The sequence below is a fragment of the Sporobolomyces koalae genome (assembly GCF_050403365.1).
Source record: "Sporobolomyces koalae JCM15063 DNA, S_koalae_JCM15063T_v1_ctg1, whole genome shotgun sequence".
NCBI classification, from domain to species: domain Eukaryota; kingdom Fungi; phylum Basidiomycota; class Microbotryomycetes; order Sporidiobolales; family Sporidiobolaceae; genus Sporobolomyces; species Sporobolomyces koalae.
This window is the reverse complement of record NW_027481770.1, coordinates 74,522-87,649: the sequence shown is the minus strand read 5'-3', so window position 1 is coordinate 87,649 and position 13,128 is coordinate 74,522. Positions and strand designations below refer to the sequence as shown.

Sequence of the window (13,128 nt, the reverse complement as noted above, 5' to 3'; positions counted from 1 at the left end):
AGGCGAGGTTTCATCTTCAACCCTTGCCTTCCATCATCGGGTCGTACCTGCGACTCGGATCCAAGATGGCAGTCAGTGATGTGGGAGAGCAGGATCAGCTGTCGAATCTCGTCAGTGCCCTGTCGCTGGGCTCAGCTGAACTCGCCCCGCCGGTTCCTTTAGTTCGCTCAACTTCCCCGCTCGTCGATCAACCCGACCGCTCGACCACCAAGCCATTCGTTCTGTTCCAACCCGAATGCGACAACCACCGCTACATACGCAATCACCACGACCCTGCCGAGATCGTCGAGCGACCTGAACGCATCAGGGCCGTCAAAGCCGCCGTCGCAGCCGCCTACGCTCAACTCGCACGTCCTACCGACGAACCGCACCCGCTCGACCTGTCGGGCCTCTCACTTCACGATTCGCCTCGACCGATGCAGCCTCTCGTCGAGCGGGACGGCCCGTTTGATATTCTCGTCTCGAGCCGCCAACTCGCGCTCGACGACCCGGCTCTCGCCTTGATCCACGCATCTCCTGCAACCGACCTCGACCCGATCGAAGCCCCGTGGCCTGTCCAACTCGCCCACTTGGTCAAATCGGTTCCCCCTCTCGAGCCCTCGTCTTCCACCGCTCGAGAATCCGAAGTACCCCCTCATCTCCCTCAGGGCGATCTGTACCTGTGTCCAGAATCAGGTCGAGCCATCCTCGGTGCACTTGGAGCTGTGTGCGAAGGCGTCGATCTCGTCATGACTTCGCAACAGCACGACCGCGGCTTTGTCGTCGTCCGACCCCCGGGCCACGTGCGTTTTCTGCGGTTCCCCCTTACCATATCTTTTCGCTCCGTCCTGATTGGTGTTCTCCTACCTTTAGCATTGTGGCGAAGCGACCCCTCAAGGGTTCTGCTGGGTCAACAACGTCGCCGTAGCTGCGGCTCATGGTGAGATTCCCTACTGTCGTCTCGATGCCTCTTTTTTCAAAACTGATTCGCACCCGCCTCGTCAACATCAGCGCACTTGGAACATGGTATCAACAGAGTATTGATCATCGATATCGACCTCGTAAGCTGTTTGTTCCAGTCTCGATTTGGAACCGCCTGATGCCTTCTCGCTCTGAAAGCATCACGGGAACGGGACTCAAGAGATCGTGTGGAACTTGAACGAACGTGCAAACGATCTCCTCGTGGCACATCAAGAATCAACCCAAAACTCGGCTTCCGCTCGTCGCCGTCGATCTGGAACGAAAGAACCTGAACCTCCTAGACCTCTCCAACTCATGTACTCGAGTATACACGATGTACTCTCTTACCGTAAACTCACAACCCCTCACTTGAGACTGTTGTCGACAGGAACAAGAAAAAGCTGATCTCGGTTCCGAATGTTTTTCGCAGCTTGTGAATCGGGCGATGCAGGGTTGATCGCCAATGCGTCTCTCAACATTCTCGGTCCACATGGACAGTTTATCCAAAATCAACACCTTTCCTCTTCGTCGATTCGAGAAAGTAACCAAGAATTTCTCGATCGGTACTGGCATGGACTCGGGGGTGATCAAGTTGAACAGTTCTTTCGGTTGACGAATGCCAAACCGGAAGAAACCCTCATACTCGTTTCAGCTGGTACCTCTCATTTCGTGTTCCTAACGAAGGATTCTCCATTGCCATTCTGACAACGTTTTCTTGGGGGAGATTAGGTTTCGATGCGAGTCCTTTCGAATACAGTTCCATGTCTCGACATCACCATTCGTTCCCATCCCCAACATTCTACGAAACGTTCACTTTGAAACTCGTTCAAGAAACGTGTCGAAAGTTTTCAAATGGTCGAGTCTTGTTTGTACTCGAAGGAGGGTACAGTGATCTCGCTTTGGTGAATGGTACCATCGGAGTCTTGCGTGGGTTGACGGAAACCAAAACCGAGGTCCGTCACGAACAAGACGCACAGCAGGTCAAACGCGAGTATGAAAAGGTTTTGAAAGCGTGTCGAATTGGAACGGGTGGAGGAGGAATGGACAACACCAAACGGAAAGGAACTCGTAGACCACGCCCACAACAACATGAAGAAGAAAAATTGGAAGAACCTTGGATCAGAAGGACGAAAGAGATTTTCGAACGACTCGAACCTCAAACTCGAACCCACGAACCCCACGTCAAACCGAAACCTAATCGATCTGGAGAACAACAGACGAATTTGGATGCAGCAGCAGGAGGAGGAGGGAGACAATTGAGAACGAGAAAATTCAAGATGGATTACGCTGGATTGGCAGATGTCTCTCCCCCAAATTCCACTTTTCTTCGCCAACAACAACAACCACAAAAGACGTTGACGACTGAACCGACGGAGCCTCGAGTGTCTGTGCCTGTTCTTTCGGATCTCGACTCGTCGAATCAACAACCGATACCCTCGCACACGGATGCGCTGCCTAACCTCGACTTCGATCCAAAGATCGAACCTGAATCGAGTGGTAGTGACATTGGACGAATATCTCGAACCGATCAGCATGATTCGATTCCTGCGAGTTCCAAGATCAAGTTTGTATGGAAACAAGGTGGGATCGGAACGACTCCTTCCGTTCCTTCTTCTTCTACTACGGCGACTACACCCGATAATTTCGTTCAAGGCAACAAAGGATCACTCGAGAATCGCAAAGTTTACTTTCCTGGAGAACCTAGAATATGAAAAATCGTTGCGCTCTCGAGTATACAGTGGATTTCGATTGTGTCCGAGATCGATGGAGAATCTCGTGTGTATGACAGAAATAAAGCACTACCCATAAAAATGGGGCGAAATAAGAATAACGACTGGGGTGGTTATCGAGCGAGGGGTTTGGGAATAGTGCAAGTATGGTTCTTTTGAGTGATACAAAGAAAAGGGCGTTGAGAAATAAATACACGGGGTGAAGCGAGTGTGGGAAGTGCTAGACTTCAAAGATGGACAGTAGTCTCGAAAGGGAGGGAGTACCTGTCGACAGCTAACCATACTCGTCGATCGGTCCAGTAGGACCTCCTACTCCTCGATGATCCCGTCGCGGATACCTCGCATCGTACACGTTCGCAAGCTCGTGCTGACCAGGATTCACACTCGGTCGTTGCGAAGTGACGTCGTATCGATGGGTCGAAACCGAACCGGCTGGCAAGGTGTGGTAAGGATGCATTGCCTTGGATCCGGAAGCCGAGAGACTGCTGCCACCTTCCACACCTGTCGAAGAAGACGAAGGACCTGCGCTGCTGCTCGCGTTGCCGTACTGTTTTTCGAGTTTCTTGAGCAATCGCGCTCTCGAAGGTCTTGGATTCAACGTCGAGAGTTTCGAAGTTTCGCCTTTGCGGAAATGCGGGTGAGACCATCCACTGTACTCGGCAGTCGTCGCGGTCGGAATCGAGAGTCCTGCTCGCAACTGCTTGACCGTCATGCGGGTGAAATTGTAAACCTGTGAATCGCAAAAACGGAGAAAAGCTCGTAGACGCTCTTCTGTGCTTCCGTTGCAAAATAGGCCGCAAATATATCGAAATAGTGGAAGGCATAACTAACATTAAGTTGGCCTTGAGTGCGAAATACGAGTCAGTACAATAGTCTCAGACCGAGCGTGAACGATGGATAGGCTCACGAGTGAAAGAGTGAATATTCGAATGACAAAAGTGTTCGGGCAAAACCTCGCGAATGAGCTTTTCCGTGTGAGCGACGAAGAAGGAGTCGCCGTCCTCGCTGTCAAAAAAGCTCGGTTCAGCTACCCGGTCCAGCCAAGTCAGGTCGAGAGCGGGACAATGTCAATGCTCACTTCCACATCATGCAATCTCCGTACAGGCTCGGGCGCGACAAAATGCTGAACAGTTTCTCGATGAACGGTTTGACCAGGCCGTTCGGGTCTGCAGCGCCCTGGCTAGTTGCATCCATCTCTTCCGTATCTCCAACCTGCAGAAATTGCGAGTCGGAGAGGATTAGAGTGCGCACACGTGAGAGCCCAGAAAAGGGTGCGACTCGCCTGATGTGGGGCCGGCCCGGGATCTGGTAACGCCGCTTCGACGCGTAAAGGCATTAGCGCGGGCAGGTTCGGATTCAAAAGTGCCGGAGCTTGCGAGATGCTCCTCGTCGAAGGAGGCAAGGGCTGAGCGAGCGTTGGAGGCGCCAGTGGCGCTATCCCGTGATAGCTCGGTTGGCCCAACGGCCGAGGGTGTACATCTGGTATTGGCTCGACCGTACCAGTCCAACGTGCCGACTCGACTGCATCGTACGAAGACGCCGGGTGCGCGAACGGGTACGGGAGTGAAGGCACACTTGGCAGCGCGCGGATCGTGCTCCCTCCCGGTGTAGCGAAAGGCGATGGAGTACTGTCATGGGTGCTCGGGGACGGCTGCGAGTGTGCATACGTCGACGAGTAAAGCGGATATGGTTCAGCGGGTGGCGCAATCGGCAAGATGTCGGGCGAGTCCTGATGCGGGTGATGATGATGGGGGTGATGCGGATGCGGATGCGGATGCTGTTGGTGATGCTGGGGCTGGGGCTGGTGCTGAGGGTATGGATAGTCGACGTAGAGAGGCGGAGGCGGGTAGAACCCGTCGGGATGAGCAGGTCGACGTCGGTATGAGTGAGGCGAGACAGCAGACTGAGGTGGCGGCTGAGAACCGTGCGAGCGCGTAGGGAGACTTGGCCCGGTAATCCCCGAAGGAACGATTGGCGTCAACCATGGTTGTTGCAGCTGCTGAGGTGGCGGCGAACGAGCGTGTTGAGGGATCTGCATCGAAGGGAGTGGAGGCCGTCCTCGATTTGCGTTGTCGCCGCCGCCATTGTTACCGAATTCGCCTCGTTCGCGCTGATCCTGCTCGACCGTCGACACTGCATGCACTCTGGAATCTGCAGCGTGATCTCCGTCCGAGCGCCACCATCCGCCCGAATGGCGCTCTTCCTCTTCCATGGTGGCCGAGCACGGGAGAAGGCGCGCACGGCTTCGTTGTCCTCAATGCGCGGGCTGAGCGGCGATGAGCCCGAGGAACAGACAGGGTTGGTGAGAGGAGAACAGGCTCGAAGGCACTATCGAATGAGCGAAGCGGCTGCAAGAAAACGAAAAAGAGGGGCGGAGAGCGCTCAGTGAAGGAATGCGCTCATCTTGATCGGCGAGGCGGATGAAAGTCGGCAAAGGACTCTTTGAAAGGAGCTCCACGCAGGGTTCTGTTTGCACACGCATGCGGCCGCAGCCGCGCGCGTTCCTTTTTTTTATTTGGCCGTATCTGTACACTCCGGTTCGCCTTCTTCTGCTTTACCTGAACACACTCGTTGGTATCGGCGGGCATTGGTACAAGTCACCGCAAATACGGGCATCTGTCAGGGCAGGCTCTGCCCTTGTTCTGGCCAAACGCGCACGAGTGGGTTCGGTTTTATAAGCCGATCGGCCGTGCTGCGGTGGAAATGGATCGTCAGGCCCTGATTCGAGCAAGTCCTCCGTCATCATTCTCGACATTCTGTGGTGCTCTGCTTGACACGCCGACTTTTCGAGATCTGCTCAAGCGTGCAAATGACGCCCAGATCATCGCTCAAAATATGGATTCCCGAGATTTACATATGTACGCTGCTGGCTGACGAGTTGACGATGGGGACTCCTCCGGGCTCCCCGTTCACCGGGGCGTCGCCGCGTCCCGCGCCATGTTGAGCGCTTGCCTCTCAAACTTACCGCGATCGCGGCCTCTCATCGACGTCAAATTCAATGGTGGGATTCTAATCATGCACGCAACAACCTTTGCGTATTTGTAGCGCCCAGATTGCTGCTGTACGTACATACATACAAGCGTTAGGTGTCGGACACGCGACCAAGCGCTTCCGCGGACCTCGGAGACGGCGCTCATTGCTGCATGCTTGGCTCCCAGCTGATCAATTCCCTCCTAATATGTACACATACGTTTGATACAAGGGCGTATGATTGATAAGATCCCTGCAGGATTGATCGACGGGAGAATTAGGGAGAAGCTTTCTAGGATCGACAGGTTTTGAGAAGGTGTCGCGCGTACAGTGACGCCGGCGCGAGAGTCGCTTATTCACCTCCTGGTGCTCTGAGCAGGACGGAGACACCGTGTAAGCCTGTCACCCACGTGCTGTCTTCTCACGGACGGAGACACCGTGAGCACGCCAGGGCAAACTTCGCTGTTGCGTCAGACGAGCAATTGAACTGGCGGCTGGCGTCTCCCTCCAACCCGTGAATGTCTAGGCCCAGCGGGTTAGTGGCGGCGGACCCGCCGAACGGGGCAGGCATCATCCGTGCATCCCGTTGCAAGTAGCCGATGACCGTGTCGGACGAGAACCGCGGGTACTGTAAATCGAACATTCATTTTTTTTTCTCGGACTCCGCGCGCTTGGCCTCTAAGTTTCGGTACGGGCGCCAAACGCCAACCGTCGAGAGTCTCGGCCCTCGAAGACTAGCCTATCATAGTATGTACAGTACTGTACGGTAGCCCTGTACCGCTAGTAGACTACCCAATGTTGCCCGCCTTAATCGGTGGTCTATCATAAGTATGTGATCGAACACGCGAGAGAAGACTGTGGCACTCGCTTGGGTGACGGGAGGGTCATTGCCGTAAGACCGGGCGTAAGACGCGCAAATTTCATGACTTCCGAGGAGATAACTAAAAGCCAAACACCATTCATGCATTTCCTTCTGCACCAGCTCAACAATTCAAACATGTCCTCGGTTCAATTACGCTGGCTCAGCTGCCGATTTTGAAGGAACGTGAGGCGGAAGAAAGTTCGTAATAATTTCAAGCAACGCACAAATATTGCCAGGCTACGACATCGCTCATCACCGCCCACCGATGACTTCGATTCAGCTCTTCGACGACGATCTCGACATTGCAGGTGTCCCTGCACCCGCGACCCAACCTGCAGCTACACCAGCTGAGCCCGCAACTGTGTTGGTCGTCGCATCTCAAGAGGCGGCGCAAGATGGTTCTTATCAGGCTCTCGTGAGCCAGCTCGCGATCAAGGGCAAAGTCGAGATGCAGATGGTGGATCGCATCATCGAAGGCGGTGAGTCTCTCCTCGTCCGCATATCGTCGGAGTCAACGGAGCGTGTTTTTTCGGCAAGTCGTGATTAGATGAGCAACTTCGGCTCGTCTTCCAGACCGTCTGTCGAATTGGCGAGCAGACTGCAGGGAATTGCGATCTCTCGAATCTGGCTAACCACTGTTGCGTGGCTCTCCGGGCAATAGCAACTGTTTTGTCGCCGTTGCAGTTCTCCCACATTTCGGTTCTCCTCCCGGCTGTTTTCGTCACCGGATCCCTCTTGGCTCTCCTTGAGCCATCGTTGGCACATGGAGGTACACTTGAAGTGCGAGGAGGCGCTGCAGAGAGTGATGAGACTTTGGGCGAACTGAGATTGGTCGGCTTGGCTGGCGTGAACAAGACTGATGGCGGTGCAGTGAGTAGCTATGAGATTGTCTTCTTAGCTCACAATTGGCTGACCTGGACCGCTTCGACACAGATCCTTTGTACGAAAGCGGCCGCCAACACCTCGGCGCCGCTCTCGCTGAAACGACCGGCTTCCGACGTGACCTCGACCCCGCTCGCATCCTCTAATGGAGCTGTGCCGCTTCCGACGCGGACTTCGCGTGCAGCGAAAGCATCTCTGTGGGCGTTCACAACCGCTGCGACCTCTTCGGGTGCTGCAACACCGACGATCGACGAGTCGACCCTCCTGACCGACGCCGACCTTGAACGGCCAACTCTCGTCAAGCGTGAGGACTGCGACGTGAAGCGAACGCGCAAGGCGTGCAAGAACTGCACCTGCGGACTGCGGGAGATTCTCCTCGACGAGAAGGAACAGGACGATCTCGTGCAGGCCGGATTTGAGGCGGCTCCGAACGTGACGGCACAGTCGTCGAGTACAGCAGGAGCGAGGAAGATCAAGAGTGGCGTCACAAGCTCGTGCGGGAACTGCTACCTGGGAGACGCGTTCCGATGCGGCAGCTGTCCGTATCTAGGTGCGCCGCTCTCTCTGCGATTCGCTCTCATGAGATCGCGTCACACTCACCGACCTCTGCGCATACAGGTATGCCTGCATTCGAGCCCGGTCAGAAAGTGATGGTCTCTGGTATGGATGACACGGCCTGAAAACTTTGTCCATGTTCCGCTTTCGCGCTTTACTGTGCTTGATACCCTGTACCTGTAACCTGACGTGCACTCTCTTGCAACACTCCATGCATCGTTCGAGCTTCTTCCCGGAGAATCTCAGGCTCTTCATCGAGCTCGCGCCGCGCGAGTTGTATGACGTATTTACAGCGATTGTTCTTCCCCGCTCGCGCTCGCGCTCTCTCTCTCGCTCTTCTTCCCCCCACTACACACACGAACGCCTGACGAACCGCCTAACAGCTCGAACTTAATTGTGAGTGCCTCCGCACAGGTCGTGGCGCGCAGTGGAGCCGAGATCTTATCAGGCTCGCGTCGCCCCACCGACGCCCGAACAGGACCATGAATGCCGCATCCAAGCTCGTCGAGAGAATGATGAAGGACCCTGAAGGACTCGACACCACTGCCGGCGCGAACCCAGACAATTCGGAGAAGCTCGCCGATACCGAAAGCGGTGAGACGATGAAGGTGCTTTGCTTGCTGCGTCGCTCTTAACATCTGCGATCGTATCGACTCGCTCACCACGGACCATCTCGTCTTGTTCGAGACAGGCTCTGTGCTGGATGAGCAAGAACAAGGTGGAAGTCAAGGAAGTCAAGAAGCCTAGCCTCGTCGACGATCACGATATCGTGATCAAGGTCACTGGTTCCACCGTCTGTGGAAGCGACATGCACTTGCTTCACGGCGCGATCCTCGAGATGCAAGGAGGTGAGCCTCGAAGTCTGCAAGCTACCTTTGCCACTATGGGCTCGCTAACCTTTGCTCGTTTCCAGGGGACATCCTCGGTCACGAAGGAATGGGAATCGTTACCGAAGTTGGTAGCGCCGTCAAAGACCTCAAGGTTGGAGATCGCGTCGTCTCCGGTTTCAACCTGGGTTGCGGAGAGTGCTACATGTGCCGCCAGAAGCTCTCGTCTGCGTGCAGCAAGACCAACAACTCGGCTCTCATGCAGACCATGTACGGTGGTCGCTCCTGTGGTATGCTTGGCTACTCGCACTTTACCGGTGGCTTCGCCGGAGTGCAAGCCGAATATGCCCGCATCCCTCATGGCGACGTCAACGTCATTCGAGTGCCCGACAACGTTGCAGACGAAGACGCTCTTTACGTCTCCGACATCCTCGTCACGTCGTATCACCAAGTCACAGACACTGGCGTCAAAGAAGGCGACATCGTTGCGATCTGGGGCTGCGGACCGATCGGCATGATGTGCGCCAAGTGGAGTCTCCTCAAAGGCGCGAAGCACATCATCCTTATTGACAATGTTCAGTGGCGTCTCGATCTGACGGTCGAGAAACTCCGCGCCAACGGCCACGCGAATGCGCAGATCGACACCATCAACTTCGATGAGTTCAAGAATGTTCCGGCGCGCGTGCACGAGCTCACTGCGCCCGGTGCGAATGGTCTCGATGCGACTCGCCCTGCCGGTGCCGACGTCTGTCTCGAGGCTGCTGCTGGAGAGTATGCCAAGGGATTCGGCCACAAAATCGAAATGGCGCTCGGACTCGAGACCGATACGTCCGAGATCCTCAACGAGATGATCGAGTCGACGATCAGCTTTGGCAGGATCGGAGTCACGGGCGTTTACGCTGGCTACACGAACCACTTCAACATCGGGTCACTCATGGAGCGGGGCATCCGCCTGATCGGCAACGGACAAGCGCCGTGTCACAAGTGGATGAAAGAGGTTATGCACGAATATGTCGCTACGGGCAAGGTCAAGCCGACAGAGTTGTTTGTCAGTCACCGCATCTCGATTGACGACATCGCAAAGTGCTACTACCTTCAAGACAAGCATGCAACTGAGCACAAGATTATGAAGCCCTTCGTGTTAGTACCTCGGTTGCTCTTGCTCTTGGGACATGGACTAATCAGTTGACATCCTTGAGCAGCACGACCCGCTGGTCGAGCCCACCTTCGGCCGGTGCACCTCAGCTCACCACGCTCTGATCAGCGAGCTCGAAACCTGTAAATAGCAAAGTACTGTACATTCTTGTCCGCAATGTCACTCCCCCTCGTCTGGTCTCTTTCAGTAGTGCAATCCCAAGCTTTTGTTGCTGATCGAGCGCCAGGGCGAATGGTGCGATTCAATCGGCTTTGCTCAGCCGGCTCTTTCGCGTATAAATGTCCGACGTCGGCAGCGTCGGCAGCGTCGGAATCGCACTCGCTCCCGCCTAGCTCGGCTGCTCTCGCTCTTTATTGACCGCTTCACAGTGCCATCCTGTCGCATTCTTATCCAACCCGCTATCGCCGGTCGCCAGCGCAGGAACGGCTCAGCACAGCGTGTAGTCGCGGTCGGGCCCCACATCTCGACCCCTGATGAACTCGCTCGCGGTATCCGACCAAGTTGAAGATCACAAGGCAGACGCAGGCACTGATGAGGTGAAAGATGAAGGCGTCAAATGGGTCGAATGGGACGGCGAAGAGTGAGTGGCAGCTGAGCTTCGCGGTCCGGTCCATCCCAACGTCGTCAATTCATCGTTCTTGCGTGATTAGCGATCCGGAAAATCCGTTCAATTGGTCAAATCCGAGAAAGGTGAGCGCTACTTCAGTGGGATAGTCGCGAACTAGCTGATCCCTGAGTCGGCAGTGGAGAATCTCAAGCGTTGCCTTTTTGTTCACCTGTCTCGTGTCTTTCTCGACATCGGCATACACAATCACGGCACAGTCGATTCAGGAGGAACTTCACACCAGCGCGACGCTGACTTTTGTCGCACTGTCGACATTCAACCTTGCCTTCGGAGTGAGCTGATCTCGTTACCAGTCGAGCATGCGCATGGAATCGATATGCTCACTCTCGGGCCACAGGCAGCGCCGCTGATTCTCGCTCCACTGTCCGAGCTGTACGGCAGATCGAGCATCCTCTTCGTCTCGACGCTGGGGTTCGCAATCTTCCTGATCCCACAGGCGCTTGCCCCCAACATCGCAACCCTCATCGTAATCAGATTTTTCTATGGCTGCTTTGGGTCGACCGGAGTAGCGCTGGGGGGCGGTATTTTGGCAGAGGTGTGGAGTGACGAGGAACGCGGTCTAAGCATGGCATTGTTTTCTCTCAGCGCCACCGCACGTAGGTCCTCCTGGACCGCCACTGACAGAGATCTCAGAGCTGATTCGCTCCTCGATGTCGACAGCAACTGGGCTCGGTTCAGTTGCGTTCGGCTACTTGGCTCAAGTCAAAGGCTTTCGCTACGTCAACTGGGTACTTTTTGCTCTTGCGGGGCTTCTTGCGGTCGCGACTTTCTTTCTACTCGACGAGACCCGAGCATCCGTTCTGCTCGAACGCAGAGCCAAACGGCTACGACAGACCACCGGGGACGAACGCTACATCTCGAAAGCAGAAGCCGACCGAATGAGTCTCGTTCAAGTCTGGAAGACGAATATGCATCGCCCAGTATCGTTGCTCTTCCATGAGCCTGTACTGATAGCCTTCACAACATGGATCGGGTGAGAGCATCTCCGAATCAAGGTGCACCGGTGCAGTACTGATGACACTCAGCCTGCTTCCAGATTCACCTGGGTGAAATGAGCCGCTCCCGACGCTTCGCGAGCAGAACTGACTTGGTTCTCCGGGCAGGGTGTCATGTACCTCGAGCTTGTATCCGTTCCTCTCACCTACAAGAGGGTGTATTCCTTCAATCTGGGCGAGTCCGGTCTGATTTACATAACCCAAATTCTGGGTTCTTTGCTCGGATTCGCTCTCGAATTCTACTGCAGTAGCCTGTACCGACGGAACGTTGTCAAGAGAGGAAGCGAGGCACGGCTATACACCGCCTGTAAGCCTGTGTGATGTTCAGCTGCTGCTCAAAACTGACGATGTTGCTAGTCTTTGGGGGCGTCTTCTTCCCAATTGGCTGCTGGATCTATGCCATGACTGCGTACCCGCAAATCCATTTCATCGTTCCTGCGATCGGGTTGACTATCCTTTGTCAGGCAATCCCCTCTTACTGAGATCGAATCGAGGCTGACAATCGAAGAACAGATACCGGCCTCTACCTCGTGTTTGTTGCGACGTACGGATATCTCGCGGATGCTTATTCCCTCTGTACAGTAATTCAACCGGGATTCCTCGCGAGCAAGGTCGCTGACCTACTCATGCGATAGACGCTTCGTCCGCTCTCGCCGCCATGGGGTTCTGCCGGAACGTGACGGGCGCGGTATTCCCGCTCTTCACACCACAAATGTACGACAGACTCGGTATTCAGGGAGCAGGGGCTCTGACAGCAGGTAAATCTACGTTTCATCCTGAGCTTGAGATGTGCACAGACAGCTGACGAGTGCATGGGCCAGGAATCGCGACTTTGCTGTCGCTGACTCCGTTCTTGCTCTTCCGATATGGTGCTCGCCTGAGAGCTCGTTCTTCATTCGCTCAAACGCTTGCGTCGGGCAAGGTGAATAGAAAGGAGGCGGAAGGAAAGGTCGTTCCCTGAAACACTTCTGGAAAGGGACGGATCAAGAAAGTAGACCCTTAGTGTATATACTCATTGTAGCGGCTCGCGACCAAGTTGTCGAGTATAACTATCGAATTGTGTAAATATTTTTACTGCTAGGGCGCTCAAGCCGTGCGAAGGGCGGCCGTCAGAAAAGGCTGTGAAGTGCCGGACGTGCACGATTGGTAGATGATTCAAGACAAGAGTACTCCGCCTGGGCAAGTAAGCAAGGACGGCCACAAGAGATTGATTGTCATTGCAGCGCGCCGGGTCCCTGTAAGACCCTGCAGATGCCCGCGTGCCCCTCTGGTGCCGCCTCACGAGCTTTTCTTCGGTAAGCTGCGAGTAGTCATTGCTCCTTGACGGTCAAGACTGGGCTGACACCTGAATGGGCATTGAGGGAAGAGAGAGCAGAAGAGCACTTTACGGAACCGGCACCCGAGCCGACGTCGGCACGATTTCGGCAACAAATGCATATGGTCCCCCGTCTTTTCTTCCTCACCTCTCGCCTCTGCTCTCTCGCCCCGTCAACTGGATACAGCGTAGCATGAGCACTGATAGACCGATACCAGCTTGCTCCACCAGGCCCGTGACTCGCTCCTCCACTACTTCAACAATCTGCGCCT

General features: G+C 55.1%; 5 protein-coding genes across 5 annotated transcripts; 4 read left to right on the top strand and 1 right to left on the bottom strand.

Moving 5' to 3' along the window:
• Positions 1 to 65: 65 nt before the first annotated feature.
• HOS3 (histone deacetylase) lies at positions 66 to 2,651 on the top strand (the record flags this gene model as incomplete). The annotated part of the gene is made up of 6 exons (XM_076675110.1): positions 66 to 782; positions 853 to 919; positions 991 to 1,040; positions 1,099 to 1,288; positions 1,370 to 1,594; positions 1,669 to 2,651. The coding sequence occupies 6 exons, from the start codon at positions 66 to 68 to the stop codon at positions 2,649 to 2,651; spliced, it is 2,232 nt and encodes a 743-aa protein (XP_076537194.1).
• A 292-nt stretch (positions 2,652 to 2,943) lies between these two features.
• JCM15063_003188 (uncharacterized protein) lies at positions 2,944 to 4,881 on the bottom strand (the record flags this gene model as incomplete). The annotated part of the gene is made up of 5 exons (XM_076675109.1): positions 2,944 to 3,399; positions 3,501 to 3,511; positions 3,577 to 3,674; positions 3,748 to 3,881; positions 3,994 to 4,881. The coding sequence occupies 5 exons, from the start codon at positions 4,879 to 4,881 to the stop codon at positions 2,944 to 2,946; spliced, it is 1,587 nt and encodes a 528-aa protein (XP_076537193.1).
• A 1,885-nt stretch (positions 4,882 to 6,766) lies between these two features.
• On the top strand, positions 6,767 to 8,063 carry DRE2 (electron carrier DRE2; the record flags this gene model as incomplete). Its single annotated transcript, XM_076675108.1, has 4 exons — positions 6,767 to 6,980; positions 7,163 to 7,371; positions 7,435 to 7,933; positions 8,002 to 8,063. The coding sequence occupies 4 exons, from the start codon at positions 6,767 to 6,769 to the stop codon at positions 8,061 to 8,063; spliced, it is 984 nt and encodes a 327-aa protein (XP_076537192.1).
• Positions 8,064 to 8,420: 357 nt separating this feature from the next.
• Positions 8,421 to 10,025, top strand: JCM15063_003186 (uncharacterized protein; the record flags this gene model as incomplete). The annotated part of the gene is made up of 4 exons (XM_076675107.1): positions 8,421 to 8,546; positions 8,630 to 8,786; positions 8,852 to 9,905; positions 9,968 to 10,025. 4 exons carry the CDS (start codon positions 8,421 to 8,423, stop codon positions 10,023 to 10,025), a joined length of 1,395 nt encoding a protein of 464 aa, XP_076537191.1.
• A 369-nt stretch (positions 10,026 to 10,394) lies between these two features.
• JCM15063_003185 (MFS transporter) lies at positions 10,395 to 12,502 on the top strand (the record flags this gene model as incomplete). The annotated part of the gene is made up of 11 exons (XM_076675106.1): positions 10,395 to 10,501; positions 10,572 to 10,611; positions 10,666 to 10,818; positions 10,884 to 11,142; positions 11,207 to 11,519; positions 11,583 to 11,592; positions 11,650 to 11,848; positions 11,899 to 12,000; positions 12,055 to 12,117; positions 12,177 to 12,299; positions 12,363 to 12,502. 11 exons carry the CDS (start codon positions 10,395 to 10,397, stop codon positions 12,500 to 12,502), a joined length of 1,509 nt encoding a protein of 502 aa, XP_076537190.1.
• Between the last annotated feature and the right edge of the window lie 626 nt (positions 12,503 to 13,128).